General features: G+C 37.8%; 1 protein-coding gene across 1 annotated transcript in view; it reads right to left on the bottom strand.

Annotated features, from left to right (window-relative positions):
• CATSPERB (cation channel sperm associated auxiliary subunit beta) overlaps positions 1-10,668 on the bottom strand; it is a 68,255-nt gene extending 57,587 nt beyond the window's left edge. Inside the window, 4 exon segments of the mRNA XM_016145433.2 lie at positions 1,216-1,276; positions 4,011-4,151; positions 4,816-4,904; positions 8,426-10,668. Of these exon segments, the coding sequence (XP_016000919.2) occupies positions 1,216-1,276; positions 4,011-4,151; positions 4,816-4,904; positions 8,426-8,498 (364 nt within the window). The 5' untranslated portion in view covers positions 8,499-10,668.
• Positions 10,669-20,891: the final 10,223 nt, after the last annotated feature.

Consider the following 20,891-nt stretch of genomic DNA (forward strand, 5'->3'; position numbering starts at 1 on the left):
TTTTTTTAAAGAAGTACAATTTCCAGGATGAAATCCTTGAAAAAAAGTCACTAAAAGTTCCAATAGGTGGATTTGAAATAATTGAGATTAATAAAGGATAAAACAGTGATGTAATCCATATCAGATGTTACAGCACGGGGGGACTATTTTTTTTGCAGACTTTTATCTTTGACACTTCCTTATTAGGGTCTTTTCTATCATTTCTGCCTTCCTCTAACCCTCCCTACCCCTGCCCTTCCCTCTGTAGGACTCACAATGTTGCATGGCTTTAAATTACTCCTATACCTAGAGGGGTAGGCCCGCGTGATTCCACTGTCCTATGTCCCAACCCCTTATTGCTCGCTACATTTAGCTGACACACAAGTGGTTAGATGCTCGGCCAGCCTCTCCCTGGAATTTGGAATTAAGCTGGCCTCTAGGATATGAAAACTTGACAGCAGTGAGGCAGCTTTAGAAAGCTCGTCTTCAAAGAAAGAAAAATAAATGTAGATGGTGAAAGTACTCCCTGGGTTCTTGATGGTTTTCCATTTCTTATTTCTAATTCCTTCTTATAACCTGGCTGCATTTTTATCTTTAAGTTCCATGATGAAAATGAATTTCTTTTTCCTTATGTGCAGTCAGGTTGGTTTCTGTTCCTTGCACCTACCTACCACATTAAAATAATATACCTCGCATCATTTTTAAACTATGAGAATGCATCTCGAGCCTTAAGATCCACTAGCTTAGTCAACTAGCCCAATACTCACAGCTCCTGGAATTTTACTTCCCTCCTTTTTCCGTCTGTTTATTTACAGTAGCATATAAAGCTCGGCTGCCATATTACACTTAATAGTAGATTACATAGTAAATAATACATTACATATTATAGCTTATAACATTTTAAGATTAATGATACATTTTCAGTAAAATTAATTGGTATCTGAATTTCTCAATACTCCAATTTTCAAGTTCTAGAAAATAAATTTACTTTAAATAAAGGATAATGTTATGTATATCAGAACAATCGATCTATAATAGAAATATGAGATAAAATATAGAAATTTCAATTAAATTTGAATTTCAGATTAACCACAAATAATTTTTAGTATGTCTCAAATAGTACAAGAGAAATTTACATGGGATAGCAAATAATTTTTTAATATAATAAATATTTTTATTTGTTAAATTTGGCAATCCAGACCCATGAGTAAAATAATTAATTCTGATCACTCTTACCTGTATTTTTCGTAATGTTTTCTCTGGGAATACAAATCAACCAGTAAATCTGATCCCTGAACTTAAATAAAGAAGACATCAGAAAACAGGGTTTTACAATGTTAATACCAATACTTATTTTGACATATTACACCCCATCTTTTAAAAACAAAAATTAAGCAAAAACATCCAAGCATGTACTTTTTACCCATAATTTATTCTTAGGAATTTGTCCTACATTATTCACACATATATGGGAAAAATATGTTCGAGAATATTTTTCATCATTATTTGTAATAGTAGGAGATTGTAAATAGCTAAAACATTAATCAATTATGTATAACACTATAGCCACAAAAGAAATATCGTACAGTCAAGCTCAGGTAGCACAAAGCTGAAGCATTATTGGCTTGACAGATCAGAGCATAGGACTTGGTGTTGACAGAGTTGGGGAACTTAAGAGGAAAATCCCAGGAGCAAAGGAACTGCAAGAATGGTGATTTAAGAGTTCAATGCAAACTCTTCCCAAATCTTTGGGCAACTCAGATGCAAAGGAGACCCATAGAAGTCCATGTTAAAAAAACTAGCAGTGGAAGCTAAAAAAACTGACCAGAGATATTAGTTGCTGAAACCATTGGTAAGAGAGTTTGCAGTTTGTGTCTAGATAAGTAATAGCCTTTTAGACCACCACCAACAAAAACAACAGCAAATTCTCATAAAAACATAACAGAATACAGAGTTATTACAGTTTATGTCCAGTTTTCAACCAAAAATGACAAGACAAGAAACAGGAATGTGTAATTAATATTTGGAGGGAAAATGGTAGATGATAAATGGCTCAGAGTGAGTCCGGACAGCAAAGACTTCAAAGCAGCTATTACAACTATGTACATAGATTTAAGGAAAATGTTCTAATGAGGAAATGGATAGGGAATCTCAGCACATAAATGAAAAAATATAACGATAAAACCAAATGGAAATAATGAAGCTGAAAAGTAAAATAACCGAAATAAAATATTTACTAGATGAGTTCAATAGCAGATTGGAGATAGCGAAAGAAATAACAGGTGAATTTAGAGATACGGCAATTGAAATTATCCAATCTGAAAAAGGTGGGAAATGGTTAAAGAAAAATGAACAGAGACTTAAATATCTGTGGGACAATACCGCAGTTTCCAAAATGTGCATAAGTAGAGTCCCAGGCAGGAAAAGAGACAGAGAAAGGGGCAGAACATTTTTGGGAAGAAATAGTGGTTGAAGACTTTACAAATTTGGTAAACTTAGATTTTAAGAAGCTCAGAGAAACCCAATTAGGGTAAATACAAATAGACAATCTTAAAAGCATCTAGAGAAAATGACGCATTACATATAGGGGAAAATAAAGTTAACAGCTGACTTCTCATTCAGAAACAATGTCATATGACATAGTTAAAATGCAGAATGATATAGTTGAAATGCTGAAAGGAGATGAAATCAACCAGAAATTCTATATCTGACAAAACTATCATTCAAAAATTAAGATGACTACTAAAAACCTATTAGAGTTCATAAATGAGTTCAGCAAGATTGCAGGATACAAGATCAATATACAAAACTTAATTGTATTTCTATGCCCTAGTAAAGAACAATTTGAAAATGAGATTTAAAAAACAAATTCTTTTACGATAGCATCAAAAAGAATAAAATACTAGGAATAAATTTAACAAAAGAAGTACACCACATAGACTGAAAAATACAAAATGTTGTTGCAAGAAATTGAAGAAAATCTAAATAAATAGAAAAATATTCCAAATGCATAGATTGGAAGACTTAATACTATTAAAATGGCAATACTCCCCAAATCGATTCCCAGATTCAACACAGTCTCTATCAGAATTCCAGCTCGCTTCTCTGTAAAAATTGACAAGTTTATCCTAAAATTTGTATGAAAACTAGCAAAATTCATATGGAGACTAGCAAAAACAACCTTGAAAAAGAACAAAGTTGGAAGACTCATGCTTCCTGATTTCAAAACTCACTACAAGCAACCATATCAAGGCAACAAGGTACTGGCATAAGAATAGATATATAGAACAATGCAGTATAATTGAGAATCCAGAAATAAACCCACACATTTACAGTCAATTGATTTTCAACAAAGGTATCAAAGCAATTCAGTAGGGAAAGAATAATAGTCAATTAAATAAATGGTGCTAGCAGAGCTGGGTATCTACAAGCGAAAGCGTGAATGTGAACCCTGGCCTTCACACCATGCACAAAGATATACTCAAAATGAACCAATAACCAAATTTAAAAAGTAAAACTAGGAACTTTTTAGAAAACATAAGGAATGCACACTCTATGAATATACTAAAAACCATTTAATTGTACACTTTAAGTTGGTGAATTGGTATGTAAGTCATGTCTTAATGAAAGTGTTACCAAAAAATGAAGGTGAAATAAAGGTATTTTCAAGGGGAAAAACTCCCAAAGAATTGTTGTCGCTAGACCTGCACTATAAGAAAGGCTAAAAGAAATTCTTTAGGCTGAAAGATGATGATAGCAGATGACAATTTACATCTACAGAAAAGAAGGAAAAGCAGTGGAAAGTGTAAATATGAAGGTAAACAGTGAAAAATCAGTATGTATTTTTTCCTTTCTTCTTTTAATTTCTTTAAACAAATATGACTTTTAAAGTGGCAAGTAGAACACTGTATTATTGGGTTTAAACATATAGATGTAATATTACTTGACTAGTTATTTTTTTAAAAAACACATCCTATAAAGAAGAGTATGCTTCTTGTTAACAACATCACAGAATAAATAAATGTAATTACCAAAGTTAAATTAAAGTGGAAGATGCCAGTATATGTACTATTTATGATCCCCAAGCTGGGAGCAAGTCCTCCTGATGTGAACACACTCATAAATTCCTTTGAAGAAATTTCACTTTGGGGTTGTAAAAAACACTGGATTTTCTTTAGAAAAGAGGAGAAATGAAGTGAGTAAGTAATGACAATTCAATGGAGAGAAATATATCACATTAATTTAAAAGTGAAGAGAAATCTATGAAAAGCAGATGGTGCTAATGACCTCTATCTTTAGTAATTCCAGTCTCTAAGTAGGAAGAAAAGTTAATTTGAAAAGCACACTTTCAGAACTTAGTAACTTAGTATGCTAGTATCATAATAGGTTTCAATTCATCCTTATAAAAATTTTTCTGTCACGGAAATGGTTATAAAATTATTACACTTAATAAACATAGAATCAAAGACACATGCTATCACATGTAGAAATCACTGTTTTATTAAAATTATTACTTTGTGTCTAAATAAAAAAAAAGCAAATGTACAAAGCAAAACATCGTGCTGCATTTTATTGGATATTTCCCAGCTTTGAGAAGGTATACGAAAATCACAAATCGTGGATTGTACTGAAACCCAACATGAGATAGACACTGAGTTGTAACTTGTTTAGTTTTTCTAGTAGTTAAGATCACCATATGTCTTTTGATTGGAGTATTTAATTCATTTACATTTAAAGCAATTATAAAAGGCATATGAAAAGAGTACAATGTTACTGGTTTTATACATGGAGTTTAAAAAAATGTAAAGGTTGCAACATACTCTTAGTGGACCTTACCAAGTCCTCTAAAAAAAGATACAACTTGAACATTTCATTCTTTTGTGGGAATCCTTGGCTAGAACAAGCAAAGTGCTTCTCTGTATTACCTAAATAATACAAAAAAAATTATATATATATATAATTATATATATCTCATATATATAAGATATAATTAGGTCACTGATATAAGAATTTCCATTAAAAGAACCATAATTTTAAAAATGAAAAAAATATAAGTTAAATTGTATACTCTGGATAAAATTCAAATCTTCCACTGTTTTTAATTTTAGAGATACCAAATGAGGACACTAAAAAAGAAGGTTTGACAGAACATTAAGATAAAAGATACCACATGGTGCAAATTTTTCAGAGGTAATCAAGAAAACCGTCCTTGACTCTTAAGCTTCTCAACCTCAATGAGCCCATAAAAGGGACAGGAGTTGGAGATTAGAAAGAGAATTTATGTTTTAATAGAGAGCTTTTAATATGAAAGTGACTCCTCTACCCAAAAGAGTGGGTGGTTGGGAGGAAGATCTCTTCTTATCTGGATCTAAAGTAAATCTTTTGTAAACAACATAGATTTGGATCATGTATTTTTATCCATACTGCCAATCTCTGTTTTTCGATTGAAGAATTTAATCCACTTACATTTAAAGTAATTACTGATAAAGAGAAACTTCCTTCTGTCATTTTGCTATTAGTTTTCTATATGCCTTACAACATTTTTGTCCCTTATTTCTTGTATTACTCTCTCCTTTTATAGTTTGTTGATTTTTTTTTTTGCAGTGAAATATTTAAATTCCTTTCTAATTTCTTTTGTGTATATGCCTTCTGCTTAGCCTCTCTTCCTTTAAAGAGTTTATTCATTAGGCAATGGAGTGTGAGTAAAGATTTCTAAGCAGAGAAGTGAACTGGACTTTAGAATCAAATGATAACTTTAAAAAATAGAACTGGCAGCATCGTCAAGTGTGGGCAAAGTAAATGTATGGTTTGAACAGTACTTTGAAAACTGTTTAACGTTAGAACCTCAAAGTGTATGTTAAGTTACACTTGTGATACTTGCATTGATATGTTTACTGATAGGATTTTGAGCATCGAACTATTATGTTGTACAAACAAGATGAATAACCTGCAGTCATACTTTGAGCCAGACTCTGGGTTTATACGTCACCTTGTGCCATATGCATTATTCTCTCCTCTTTAAAGAAGGTGAAATCAAAACTCAAGAATATTAAGTTATTGCTCAAAGGTCCCCCAACTCACAGCAGTAAGTTAGATGAGAACCAAGATGTTTCTGTCCCTAAGGGACATCTATCTTCTCTTCATCCTGCTAGACAAGTTTTAAACAACTGAGCCCCTCTTTCAGACTTGCCTGCATGCAACCTGCACTCCGGCACCCCTGGAGTGCTCATGGGGTTCTCTCTTTTTCTAGTCTCTGCCTTGAATTTTAATACATTTTAAGATCTGGTTCAAATGGAAGTTTTTTCTAAAACTCATCTCAGCACTTTGGTAGCATTTTGTGAATTACGTCCTTGAGTTAGAGAGATCTTTTGAGCTTGGGCTGTGAAAGGGGCGGCAGGGGAAAACACAGGAGAGAATGTGGCCAGAGAGCGAAGCACTTCCCAACCCTCCTACCTTGGCCTAGAAATTCTCAGATTACAGCGTTTTCTAAATCCTGTTTTAATAATGGAATACAAAAAGAACTACTTTTTGGGGGGAGCTTCTGAAGGAAAGGCATGACAGAAAAGTTACATTCTTAATAGTATGTGACATTCAAAAGAATCATGATGTAAAGGAAAACTACGCAAGCGTGATCACTGATGACATGTCTGCTCTGACTAGAATAAGAAAACCACTCTGGGACACAGAGACACACTATTTGTGAAATTCATTCATTGCTCTATTCGTGGATACTCTATTGCAGCAACTGACAAAGACTCTCTCCTTGACCAAACTTCAGTCAGGCACTAAGCCCTCTCCTCAACTAGGCCCCGCCCTTGCTAGATCTGCATAACCATTTTTGCAAGAATCCTGCTAAGTCAGGTATCATCCTTGATACCTGACAACTCTCTATATCTAATCAAACTCCTCATCCCCAACCTTCCACCCAGGTGATCAGCCTGACCTGCCCTCTGCATGAATTCTGCTTGGCCAGTTTAGCAAGAATGCCCTTTATCTCTGACGTCCCCTCTTAGTAATTTTCTATCTACCAACCCTCACCCCAATTTGAGCCTTGGCTGTAAAACCCCACTTCTCCAGGCTGTATTTGGCATTGAGCCCAGTTCTACACCGAGGTGTCTTTTTTCCCCATTGCGAGAATTCCTAATAAAGTCTGTTCCTACAGTTTTAACTCCTGCCCAACTCTGGTTTTCTTTGTCACGATGAAGTTGAAGCCAGAAGCAGCAAAAATATTAAAAGACATCACAAGTAACCCTGGATGGAGGGTGATTCCGAACACGTTTTGTACCAAAAGTGAGTTTTGAGGGTATACAATGGCAAATTACTTTGAAAATTTGCCTAATCTAAAGAAGAGTTAGAGATTATTTTTCCCATTGCTAAAAAATAAAATAAAAAAGGTTCTAAATTTTCTGATCTTTCTGGGACAGCAAATGTTTGTCAGGAATATGTTGCCTGGCGGAGATCTTCGAAAAAGTAAATCAGAACTTAATCTGTCCTTTCAAATTAAAGGTGACATCTGAACTATAAACATGATATTAATACATGTCTTTTAAAAAGTATGCTACAGAGAAAGTATTTTGAATATAGGCAGCTGGATACTACAGAATCTAAACAATCCACAAAAATGAAGGTGGGTTTGTCTTATTCCTTTGACACCATTTCCCCATCATAAAAGTCCTATTGCCTCATTTAATCCATGTGCAGTTGACCCTTGAACTACGTAGGATTGAACTGCATAGGTCCATTTATATGGGGATGTTTTTCAATAAATATACATCTCGCCCTTCGTATCCCTGGGTTTCGCACCCAACCAAATGAGGATTGAAAATGGTATCTTTGAGTCGCCACTGGGACTCTGCAGGGGTGCAGACCAACTGTATGCACCGCTCTCCACCATTTTATAGACGGGACTTGAGCATGCATGGATTTTCATATTTGCGGGGAATCCATCCCCCACAGATACTATTACATTTTGGGGGAGTCAAAAGTCATACACAGGTTTTTTTTACTTCATGGGGGTCAGCACCCCTGACCCCCGTGTTGTTTAAGGGTCAACCAGCTTACTTTCAGAAAACTCTCTTCAGTCTCAATCTGTTAGCCTTGTAATTTAGTTTATACTTCATAGTACATGTAACTATTTGTGGAGGAAAAATAAAAAATATCTACTCGAATAATTAAAGTTTTGCAAATACGAAATTTTCCTTAAACATTAAAGATCCTATGACTTATAAGTAATGAAATATAACAAAATAAAACTATATATACAACTCGATAACAATAGATTCACGATGATATTTTTAGAAATGTCTGAATTAGAGTACAATAGGGAAAACTGGAAGATAATGTCATGAAGAAGCGCTAAAAGAAAATATTTTAACCATTAGATAGAAAAGGATATAAAGGAGAACTCCTAAGAATAACATAGAGAGTATGAGTGTCTGAAACTTACCTTTATCATATGTTATTCCCGATGAAAAATCAAATATGCTCAAGAGTATAACGTATAAAAGTAGCAGTTCCATCTGTTGGAAGAAATAAGAATCATTTTCGTTCAGTGACTCTGAACATATTTTTGCGTTCCTTTCCTATAAACAACTACATAGTAAAGAAATCATCTCGTCCCTGAAGTCAAATGTTTCTCATTATGCGACAAAAGCAGACAACATAACAGTTGACTAAGCTCCACATTTACTCCGTAACTGGTACTAAAGATATTTAGGAATAGAATCAGTACACACTAAAGAGCTGTGGCTCAGGTCGTTCTTCAATGTGGACAACTGCTGGAGAGGTGGGATCACGTCCACAGCTGTGCAAAACAGAACCTGACTCGATAAAGACTCCGGGGACGGTACGGCTGTGCCTTAATCCGAGATTTTGACTGCATTGCTCTGGGGAGAGACAATCTGCGTGGATCCTGAGCATCCCTGCACATTCCTGCTGCATGCCATGGATGCGGGGCCCTGCCCACGCTTTACCCAGGCCTTTCTTCAGAGTTTTGTCTGCAGTGAGAAAACTCAAGGGATGAGGTTTTCTTCCCTGGAGATGAGTAGACTTGTTTCCACAGTGAATTCCCCAAGCTCATTGTTCCTCTCCTGTAATGCATTCCACGACTGGCGAATTGGGCCCCTTCAAAAATTCATATGCTGAAGTCCAAAACCCTCGTACCTGAGGATGTGGTTGTTATTTGGGGACAGGGTCTTTACGGAAGTGATTAAGTTAAAATGAGGTCATTAGGGTGGGCTCCAATTTGACTGGTTTCCTTATAAGAAGGGAAAATTTGGACACACGGACGCTGGGAAGATGATGTGAAGACACAGGGAGAAGCCATCTGCAAACCAAGGGGAGGCCAGGAACGAATCTTTCTCTCATGTCCCTCAGACCTTGCCAACACCTTGATCTCATACTTGGAGGCTCCAGAACTATGAGACAATAAGTTTCGGTTGTGGAATCTCATCTTTCTGTGGGTTTGGCTATAGTGACCTTAGTAAATTAACATAGCATCCATAATAGATATTGACTCCATGGGACTCAGAGGTGCAGGGAACTGGCGTGAGCATCATGCTGATACCCTGGCTACTGCTTCTGCCATGAGTGATAAAGCCCTTGTCCCTGAATGAGGAGTCTCACATCTTTTGCCAGCATCCAAGAAACAGTAATAAATCAACTTACCGGTTGTAGGCAGAATAAAATCCAGATGTTGTACAGCTCCTGACAACTGATGAGTAATGAAACTGATGATTTTCCTCCCTCAGAATTGGTTTGCTTGATTCAATACATTTAATTGACAACAGAAAGCTCAGACATTCATTGGATTTTTAAATTTACCATCCTTCTCACATGGTTAGGGGAGAATTTTTTTAAGTGTACTTTTTTTAGTCATCTGAGAAAACAACTTGCTTTCACAAGGTAAGAGGAAATAAATGGCTCACCAAAATTATATCACTGTGGCACTATGCTCAATGATATTTTGGGTGTAAGAATGAATCTAACAATGAATGGAGAAGTTGCCACAGACAAACTTGAAAACAGTGCCCGTACCAGGAAACTCTTGTATTATTTTGCTAACCATTCAAATTCAGTGATGTCACACCATTATTAGACCCCAGCACTATTCCTCATCCTTGAAAAACTGACTGAAATATATTATGTTCCAGGGCCACAGTTTGGATGACCTGTTATTAAGTTACCCTCAAAGTTGTTCCAGTTCAATTCCTTCAAATAAATATGAAAAGCTCTTTAATGTCATTTGTGTGGATTTGGTTGTATCTATCTTTGACCAAAGCATTAAGACTTACTTTGAAGTCTTTCTAATGCTTTCTTTAAAGAAAAGAAACCTGAGAGGACATAATTCAAGGGATAGACAACTAAGGACCTCTCTTTGGGTACTTTATGGCTTTGCTACTAGCTGTGGGTCCCTTTATTCTAACAATTCAGCGTGTGTGTGTGTGTGTGTGTGTGTGTGTGTGTGTGTGTATTTAAATCTAGAGATGGAATGTACTTTAGAGTTGATATATGAGGCATTAAGTAACATGTTCAAAGTCTGTTACTAGCCAGTGACAAAGTTGATTAAGAACCAAGTTCTCCATATTCAAGAGATCTAGTCGGCAACCAAAGATGCCACAAAATGAACATTTTAAAATGTGAAGGTTTTATGTACATGATTAGATTTGAACTCTCACCAAAACTGCTAAATTTGTCCACCGTAATTCCGCTCCATACATACGTGAACCTCATGCTTCAACATTACAACTTTTCTCAGTTTGCTACCAGCCTCTTTCAACAATCACTTCATGGTTAGAGAAAAGGCACAGATTCTGGCCTAAGATCAGCTCTGCCCTTTGGAAAGTTACTTAACTTCTTCGAGCTCATTTTCTATTCAGTAACGTAGGGATAGCACTTCACAGGGGCGTCGTGAGAACTAAATAAATAATACACTTAAAACATCTCCGAGCTACTTTACCCCGAATAAGCACTTAATAAATCATAGCTCTGAATCCATGTCTTTACACACTGAAGCAATGTCTTCATCCCCATCTCACTCCTCTACTTGCTCTCCTAACAGTTAAATCACCTCAGTTATCATTCCCATTTAATTATGACTTTTATATAACTGTTAGATATAAGTCACATACCTGGGAATTTTTTCTTCTCCGACGCCAAATAAATTTTGATAATTGCTCCAGAGAAAGAACCTACCTCCACCAGCACATGATTCATTCATTTGCAGTTACTCCATTATCGTGGAATAGTTATGTAATCTAAATTCGTACTAGAGTAGGGGTTTTCTTTCTTACTGTAAATCCCTCTCAGTGAGATTCCTGTTTGCACTTTTATTTATTTTTATTTATTTATTTTCCCCGAGCTTTCTTCCACATAGGCTAAGAAAGAAGACCCCACGCCAGGAGCTGAGTTTTCAGTTTACTGGTTTGGTCGTTCACCTAACTTTGAGACAGCCAATCAGCTGCAACCAAGGACAGAAGCCTGCTTAGAAAATCTCAAGAATAGGCAGTTGGAATTCCCATTAACTGCCTCCTTCAGAGCACCAAAGGTCATTCTCTTTGAAAATCTGTAGGAAGTGGAATTTCTCAAAACCTGCCATCTTTAATACCACATCCATCTAGGAGGTTCAGGAATCTTCTTGAGACTATAAAATACTTCAGTCATCATGGGGTGATGGAGTGCCTGAGGAAAACCATAAATGCTAAAAGATCAGGCCAACTGCAGACGATGAAGTTTAAGGGAAGAAACTCTGTCAGAGTGGGACTTAAAAAAACAAATTGAGAAGACCTTATTGACACGGTAAATAAGCAGTTACACAAAGCACAAGGACAGGAATGAGCTGTGTATGCACGAGAGTCAGTAGGACCCAATGACATGCCATCCTTTCTCCAGATTCATCGTTGTGTGGATGTCCTTCGTGGGGTTGATTATATCCACTCGGGCTGCCTTGACTAGTGAGCCGAGACTGAACCTTTCTGCCTGACTCAGTACACTGGCTACTCATGAATGGTCACAGAGGCTAACAAATAACTTCTCAAATGATGATAATAAAAACTGTTTTACACTCACGTGCTCCTTCAGAAGTCCCTTCACGTGGCCATGTAGACCCTGCTCTACACTCATGTCATGAAAGACAGCTGTGTCTGGATTTAATCTATTCCTGGAAAACCCTGTGTAAGAAATATCCTTCTCTCATCTTTTCTGGCGACCTCGCCAGAAAGCAGAAAGCCACTCCACACTCTGAAATAATGTGCAGAATTCAACAAACTCTCTCTCCCGATAAAGACTCAGTTCCCAGAAACCTGGGGTTCTCTCTTTTGTTGCTGGTTTCCCACGAGTGAGGGTGAGGAGGCTTTTGTATGGAAGCAAGTTGTAGTTCTGAGTCTCATTAGCAACATTGTGATAAGCAGTTTCCCCACACTGCATCATAATCGAACTCACATGGTTGAAGTACACCTTAACGGCCTACCCAGTGTGTAACTGGTGCAATTAGGAACTGAAAATGTATGTGCTATGCATCACTCTTAGGAAGTTTCTTGATGATGTACGCAAGCAAAACAAAAGACATGGGACGAGAGGGCAGCCTAGAGAGTAAGTGGTCCAGACTGGAATAGGGTGACAGAGGGTTCCGGCTGGAGAAAAAAATTAAAAAAAAAAAAAAAAAAGAAGAAGAAGAAGAAAGAAAGAAACCCCATGCAGTATAGAGTACGGCTGAGAAGACAGAAAAACTCGAAGGTATTAAGGGCATGTTATTTTCTTGTCAATGAGAAAAAAACGAAAGGGCGTAAAAAAAAAAAAATCTAGGAGAAACAAAATGCTCTGTGATGATAACAAAAGATGGAACTTTTTAAAGAAAGTGTGCTTTACGTTTCTGTTTTACTTTTTTATAAAAGTCATAGATACACATATAGCTTAAAGAGCTAAATCATTTTACAAGTCTTGTTGCAAAACACAGCAGGGCCCTGCATACATCACCCCGTTTTCCCTTCTCAGAGACGATCACTTTCAATCTTTGGCTGCTCTGTTTTGGTTTACGTTTAGGCATTATCTACTGACTTCCCATAATGCAAGAAGAGTATCACGCCCTTTTTTCTCCGCTCTCCCAACATACACACACTCTCTTTCTATTCTCCATCATCCAACAGTCCTTGAGTCTATTGTTGGTCAAATTTCTTTCCACTCTTATTTTTCTATCCCTTTGTCATTTTAATTTTTCTAAGAATTTTCTCAATTTTGTCTTCCAAACCCTCTATATTAATTTTTACAAATTCTAGAATTCTTTCATTTTTTGATAATTGTTTTATTTTCAGAATTTTCCTTTTTATAGTCTATTCTTATTTATATAACAGTCTCCTTTTTCTGAGATAATTAATAACAGGGTGTTTTGTTTTGTTTTTTAATCTCCTTGCAAAGTTTGATTCCTTTAAATCGTTTTTCCTTTTTAATTTTTTTCTGGTCTCTGTCTTTCAGTTCTGAGACTTTCCCAAGATTTTTCATGATCTTCGGTTGTTTCCTCAGATTTAAAAACACCGAAGCTAAGAAGCTTATTTGAAGCTCCGAATCCAAGAGAATAGTTTATCAGATGTGAAAAGAGATAAGAAACAGTAGCACATTCTGGAGTTGTTTCACTGAGGAACAATCTCAATGTATTTAGGACTTTTCTCTTCAGCTTCTCAAATTTCCCTGAGTGTTCCAATCTCTTTTCTGAAGAGTACAGGCCTGGCTACTAGCATTCTGGGGTGTCGGTCTTTAGTATTTAAGCATTCATCCTCTCCCTGTTTTCAGTGTGGTGCCCATTTCTCAAATGTGCTTGATTTTCACCAGTCCAGATAGCCTCTGTTTGATCCTCCAGCAAGAATAAACGTCCAGCCTCCGTCTGGGTGGGGGCAGGGCAGCTGCTAAGTGCAGAGTATTGGGGAGAGGACCTAAAAATTGTCTGCTGTTGGCGTTCAAACAATCCTACTTATAGCCCTACATTCACCTCCAGTTCAAGAATCTGCCAAGGACTGAGCTTTGGGGTTCTGCGGTACAATCTCATTGCCTCCAACCTTTCCCCAGTGCCAGTTTACGACTCGGCTTACTCAGGTCTGCTAATTCCGTCACCACTTATCCATCTGCTTTCCAGCTTTCTAAGTTTTGTTCCCACTGTCACTTCTCCAGGTCTCTCTGTACTTACGGGTTTATGTCACTTTAGAAATCCCTTTAGTGTTTATTTCAGTAGGAGAGTAGAGATGTGCGTTCAAAACCAATAAACGGAAATCATTAGTGTGTCATATATTTAAATATCTTGAAATTGATGGAGGGCAGGGAAAAGTCATTTGATTTTAATGCTAGGACCATTCTCTTTTTAAAAAACTTAGATATAATTGACATCTAACATGCTAGTTTCAGGTGTACATCATGATGATTCAATATTTGCCTATTGTGAAATGATCACAGCAAGTCTAGCTACATTCCCTTTTTGATGGCCTAGAGTTCCTGACATTAAAAGAAAAAATATAATCCTGTCACACTATTCAGCCTGCAAATGAGCAGTATTTATACAATCATTGTGGTGGACATAAGCCCAGGTGACCCATGATGACCCATGTTCTCGTGTAATTCTCTCCCCCTGAGTGTAGGTGGGACCTGTGAATTGCTTCTAACCAATAGGCTATGGCAATGATGATGAGATGTCACCCTTTTGTTTAAGTTCCATTATATGACAAAAGTGATGGGATATTTACTCCTGTGATCATGTTTCATTATATAAGAAGAGGGATTTGCCTGCTGGCTTTGAAAAAGCAAATAGCCAAGTTAGAAACGGTGTGGAGAGGGCCGTGGCAAGGAAATGCAAGCAGCTGTTAGGGTGGCTGCCAGCTGATAGGAAGCACATGCCCTCCATGGTATAGCCACGAGAACGTAAATCCTGCCAACGATCTGAGCTTAGGAGTAAATCCTCCCCCAGATGAACCTCTGGATAAAAAATCAGCCCAGCCAACACCTGATTGCAGCCCTGCGGGATTCTGAACAAAGAACCAAGAGTCTGGACTCCCGTCCCATGGAAACTGCAGGATAATACATGTGTGTTGTTTGAGCCCACGGAGTCTGTGGTGATTTGTTGTGTAGTAATGGAGAGCAAGTACAGATCCCAACAAGTTCATTGAATGGCAAATTGAGACTGCTACTGGCCAGTCTGGACTCTCCCGTCTCTGAATCAAAAGTGAAGAAGTTTACCGACTGGGGTGACTGATCTTGACAAGGGGAGACTGGGTTGGTGCTGCACAAGGTGGGTTAAGCAGGAGTAGACACGGTTTGCAGCGAGGTGGGGGGGGGGGGTCCCCCAGGGCATACTTTGGTACTCCCACGTGCTGTGATTAAAGTCAGTGGAAAACTATAACTCAATTCAGGCAGGACTGCTAATAGGCCAGACCCTTCAAGAATGAAGGTGAGGTCACCCCACCAATAAAACAAAACAAAACGAAACAAAACCATAGTCAGATGAGGTGCTTGCTGAGGGCGAAGGAAATTTGGAATGGGTAGAAGAGAGTGGTTACAAATGACCGGATGGATGGCCAGCAGTAGGAACGAGGACTTTCACAGTCACGAGTATTTCCTCATTTCAATATGAATGTTCGTACAGATATTAACCTAAGAGTTCTGTGGCTTTCCATCTTATCTTCTTTTTAAAAAAATTTTTAATTTCAATTTATTTTAATTGAAGAGATGATTTTTTCCCCATCTACCTCTCCTGTCCCCCCATCTTATCTTCTGACGTGTGTAAATCATGGTTAATTTTACATCGCAGTATTTAAGTCACAGTATATCAAAAGAGAAGACTGAACATCACCCAAGGACTCTGTTTCCTTTGCGAGAAGGGTCAGGCTGTTCATTTGTGGATGGGATGGTTGTGTCACATTAGGCAGAAGCATGGTTTTGTTACTGATGTTTTTCAACATTGAGTATGATTGAAGCAGATGTGTATGGGTTCCTTGTCAACCCAAGTTGACAAGGGGTGGGCTGTGATAGCTTTGTGACATGTCAGCTTGGCTACATGTCCATTAAGTTGGTCTTACAAGGGATATTGTCCCTCTAGTTGGAGGACACAGGGGAGGCAGCAACCATTTCGAGGAATCTACATACCTTCTCCTAGTTATTCAATCAAACACTAATCTAGGTGATGCTGTGAAGGGATTTTGCAGGTGTAAAGACCCTAATCAGTTGACTTTAATGAAACAGATTACCCTGACGAACATAACCTTATCCTTATCAGTTCAGAAGCTTCAAGCTTCAGCTCATGCCCATGGGTTCTGGGCTGCTTGTGAGCATCTCTTTCTCATTGCCTGCCCTACAAGACTCTAGGCTTGCTTCACCAGCCCCAAACTATGTGAGCCACTTCCTTACAAGAAACATTATATATATGCACATGCACATATATGTTTTTGTATATATGTCTATATATATATATATATTATACACACACACAGGTTGGTAGATAGATGATAGATGATAGAGATAGATGGGTAGGTAGATAGATAATAGACAGACATAGATGATAGGTAGACATAGATAGATGATAGATGATGATAGATAGATAGATGATAGATAGATGATAGATAGATAGATATAGATAGATAGCCAGCCAGCCAGCCAACAGGTAGATATAAAATCTTCTACAGGTCCTGCTTTTCTCACTAAACTCTGATACAGTCATAATAATGTAAATGCTATTTATTGGGTTCCAACATTTAAACTGAACTTCCTGACAAAGCATAGGTTGGCAAATCAAGAAACAGAGTAGTGGCCATATTTATAAAGTTACGGGGGGTGATCACTGCAGGAACACAGAAGCTCTCCCCTGCAGAGGACGACTGAGGACTGAGGCGAGGCCTGCAGCCTGGAACGACAGCTTTCCGCCATTAGTTTTTTTGTACCACTCCTTTGTTACCGTATGTTTGTATGTCTCCAAGTAAAAGCAAGCAAGTATTTCGGCAGCTTTTAGAAAATAAACATTCTCCTCCTCACTGGGGACAATATTCATTAGTAAAGAGTAGGGACTCTACAGTTAGATTTCCTGGATTCTTATTCTTGTGGTCTTTGTGAACTGCGTTACTTTGAAAAAGGTTACTTAGCCTCTCTAAGCCTGTTTCCTTATCTAAGAAATGGGATACCGCCACGACTTATCCCACGCAGCATTCGAGTGTGCGTGCGTGTATACACATATACACTTTCGCTTTCCGTTATGTAAAGTAGCTTACTGTACACGGCCTGTTATGCTCTATACTTCTGAACCTGACAGTACTACACCTTGGCGCACTTTCCTCGTAGCTGCCTCATTTTTTTTTGGTGGTCGCCTCTTATTCCATTGTGTGGACATACCGTAATTCATTTAACCAGCCACCTACTGATAGACATTTCTGTCGTTTCCAATCTTTCTCTATTACAAAAAATATTCTTGTCTGTGTCATTTCACTGAGGTGTAAATATAACTATAAGATAAATTTCTGGGAATGAACTTGCTGGGTTAAAAAAAAAAAGGGCTTTAAAAATTGTGCTCTTATCAAACCGCTCATCACTGCTGTTGTGGAACTGCAGACCCCCACCACGAGCTTGTGAGCGCCGGTCTCTCTCCGCACCCACCAACCAAGTACTGTTAAATCCTGGGAAGTATCAGATTGTCATTGCATTTGCATTTCTCATATTACATACTTCCTTTTTTCCTGAAGTGTTTATTTATAGGTTTTGCCCATTTTTCTGGACTGTTGATCCTTTTCTTATTGATTTACAAGCATTTTTATATGTTAAGAAAAGTAGTCCTTTGTCTGGAAGGTGAATTACAAAACATTTCCTCCATCTGTCCTTTGTCATTTGACATTTTTATGGTGACGTGATTTTTTCCTGTGGTTAAATAAATGGATTTTCTCTTTTATCTCCTGGTAATTTATGGTTTCATTTTTTTAATGCCACATCTTTGATTCATCTGGAAACCATTTTGGTATAATCTGTGAAGTAGAGATCCAACTTTTTTTCCAGGTGGCTACTCAGTTTTCCCAACACTTTACTAAATAATCCTTTCTTTCTCCACTGTTTTGAAATAAGACTTTTATTTAATTGCTCTGTATACTTGGCTGTTTCTGGGTTTTCTAGTCTGTTCATTTGAATTGTTGATCCACTCATGTGCCAATATCTCATTATGTTCATTATTGCAGAATACACTTTTAGTATATGCAGTACTTTTTCACTTAGCACATTTTGTATAGTTAGTACCACCCTCTTTTCAAAATTTTCCTGGTAATTATTTCTTTGTCCACATGATTTTAGAATTAGCTTGTCCAATTTCAAACAAAAAAAACCCCACAAAACTACCTCATTAAGGTCAGTTAGATTAAGAAAAATTGTTATGATGATGTTGAATTTTCCTATCCAAATGTGGCAACGCCTTAACATTTGAGTCTTCATTTTTCTTCTCTCCATGGTGTTTTACAATGTTCTTCACATCGTTCTGCATGTTTCATGCTAAGTCTCCTTTCTTTTCATCTTTTCAAACCTATGCGATGGGATTATTTCTTCCATTTCTACTAACTGATTGTAGTCTGAGTATTCGGAGTCCTATTTCAGGACTCTTTGCCTCAGTGGCCTTACTGAATTATACTACAGCGTAGCCTGTCACTTGCTTCCAAGCGTCTACAAATATTGGTTTAATCTCTTTATAAAATTTTTATCATTTACTGTTTACTCTCACTTCAGTCTAATGTAATGGTTAATACCTCCAGAGAAAAGATAGTTATGATGAATTCACCCGTATCTCATTCCGGACTTAAATGGCAGTGCTTCCAAAGTGCTTCTTCATTAAGCGTGACACACTGTTAGTCTTCTGCAGCTTGTGGTTGTTTGATTCTGTAGCTGATGATCTGTTCACATCATTCGATTTGAGTGGGCTCAGTTTATCTCAGTTCATTAAACTCTAGCCTGATTTTGAATCTAGATTCAGAGGCGGAAAGGCTTGGTGGAGAGCCAGTAGCTATGTGGGATGGTGGTGGCAGTATAAGATTTTTGAGAGCGACCACAAATTGCAGGTGACTGTAAACTCTGAAACACTGAATACAAAAATGGTATCAGGGTGAAGGCCTGATAAGAGAGAATCCTAGTAAAATATAAATTGAATCAGTTCCTTAGCTCCTGGGGTTCATATTTAGAGTAAAACAAGATGGCCGTTAGGAAAATTACTAGGCAATATGTTTCTAGTAATTTCCAGAGCTTCTCAATCAGTTTGCTCTTCAGTTCTTCAAATGAAGAACTTAGAAGTAGCTGGGCAGGTGGGGGGGGGGGGAAGGGGGAAGGGGGAGAGAAATCACCTATAAAGAAATAATTGGAAAGACAAAGGCCTTTTCTTTAGTGATAATTAAGGCCAGGAGGCAATGGGAAAATGCCTCCAAAGTGTTGAGAAAAATATCTGTCAACCTGTAATTGTGTACCCAGGAAAACTGTCTTCCAAGAATGAGAATGAATTAAGCCTTGTGCAGACAAAAACAGTGTTTACTGTCAAGAGCTCCACACGCAGGGAACTTCTAAAGTATGTACTTTGAGAAAGAAAAGGAACCCAGAAAGATGATTGGGTACAAGAAGGAATGATGATATATGGGGAAATAAGAGAAAAGAGTCAATGGAAAGGATATTGTTTGACCCACAGAACTACTGGAAAGGCTCACTGGAGCCAAGATCAAGCTGAATATCATGCCAGAGACGAGACCGTGAGCACATTGTCGCTGGTGCAACCCAAACCGCCAAACACCTGCTACTTACCACACGGCCTCCGCGGGAACTGAGTGCTGGGTACGGCCTCTGGAAACCAGGTATTGCCGAGATTCTCTGCTTCCCTTGCTTCTTATCATCACAAGCTTCAGATTCAAAGTCCACCTGGGTATACCTGACCAATCAAACCTAGGCCATATGCCTGGGCCCAAGCTGCAGAGAAGGCTGAGATACTAACTCTGTGGCATTTGGGGTTCCATTTCACACCAAGACTCCTATGGAAAGATGTCCCAAACATCGGAATACGGGGCGGTGAACAATACGACACACCCGGCAAATCTTCTACAGGCAGAAACTTTAAAAATCAGACCATAATAATCAAAACTAAAAACCAACAGGATAAAACCATAATTAAGGCAGAATGTTTTACAATTTTTTAAATAGATCATCGTGAGTAGAGTCAGAGACATAATTCAAGCAAAATATCTTATTTAAAAAACCACGGCTGGAGGCCCTCCGAAAGTAAAAAAAAAAAAAAAAAAAAAAAAAAAAAAAAAAAAAAAAAAAAAAAAAAAAAAAACCCAGGCAGACATTATAGAGTGAAGTTTCAGGGCAAATCCTTCTGTTTTTGTGCCAAAGTACTATCCCTATCCGGGCTCGTAGCTTTAAATATCACATGTGTGCCGATGGCTCCAAAATTTACATTTCCCACCGGGACCTTGTCTCTGAACTTCTAACTGGCGTATATTCAGCTGGTCTCTTGAATCCCTATACAGATGGCTCGTCTTTCAAATTTAACATGATCGAAACGGAAGTCTTCATCCCGCCCCTGATCCCCCACCCAGCACTTCCCCCATTTTTTACCCCCCCAGGAGCGTAAATCAAAAACTTAGAAGTCATCCTTCTCTTTCTCACCTTGCCATCCTGTTGGCTGACTTGTCCAGTGGATTGCACCTCCCAAATTGGTCTCAATTCTCTCCATTCCTTTCCATTTATAATGCCATCACCCTACCCAAAGCTACTGCCTTCTCTCGAATAAACCACTACATCGATTTCCTGACTTTGCGACTCCCATTCCAAACCTCTAAACTGTTCTCTATATAGGAACAGCAGTTATCTTTAAAAAAACCTGTATCAGTAGCTTCCCGCTGTACTTTGGCTGAAACAGAAATTCCTAACCATGG

Source organism: Rousettus aegyptiacus, unplaced genomic scaffold (assembly GCF_014176215.1).
Source record: "Rousettus aegyptiacus isolate mRouAeg1 unplaced genomic scaffold, mRouAeg1.p scaffold_m13_p_3, whole genome shotgun sequence".
Taxonomy (NCBI): Eukaryota; Metazoa; Chordata; class Mammalia; order Chiroptera; family Pteropodidae; genus Rousettus; species Rousettus aegyptiacus.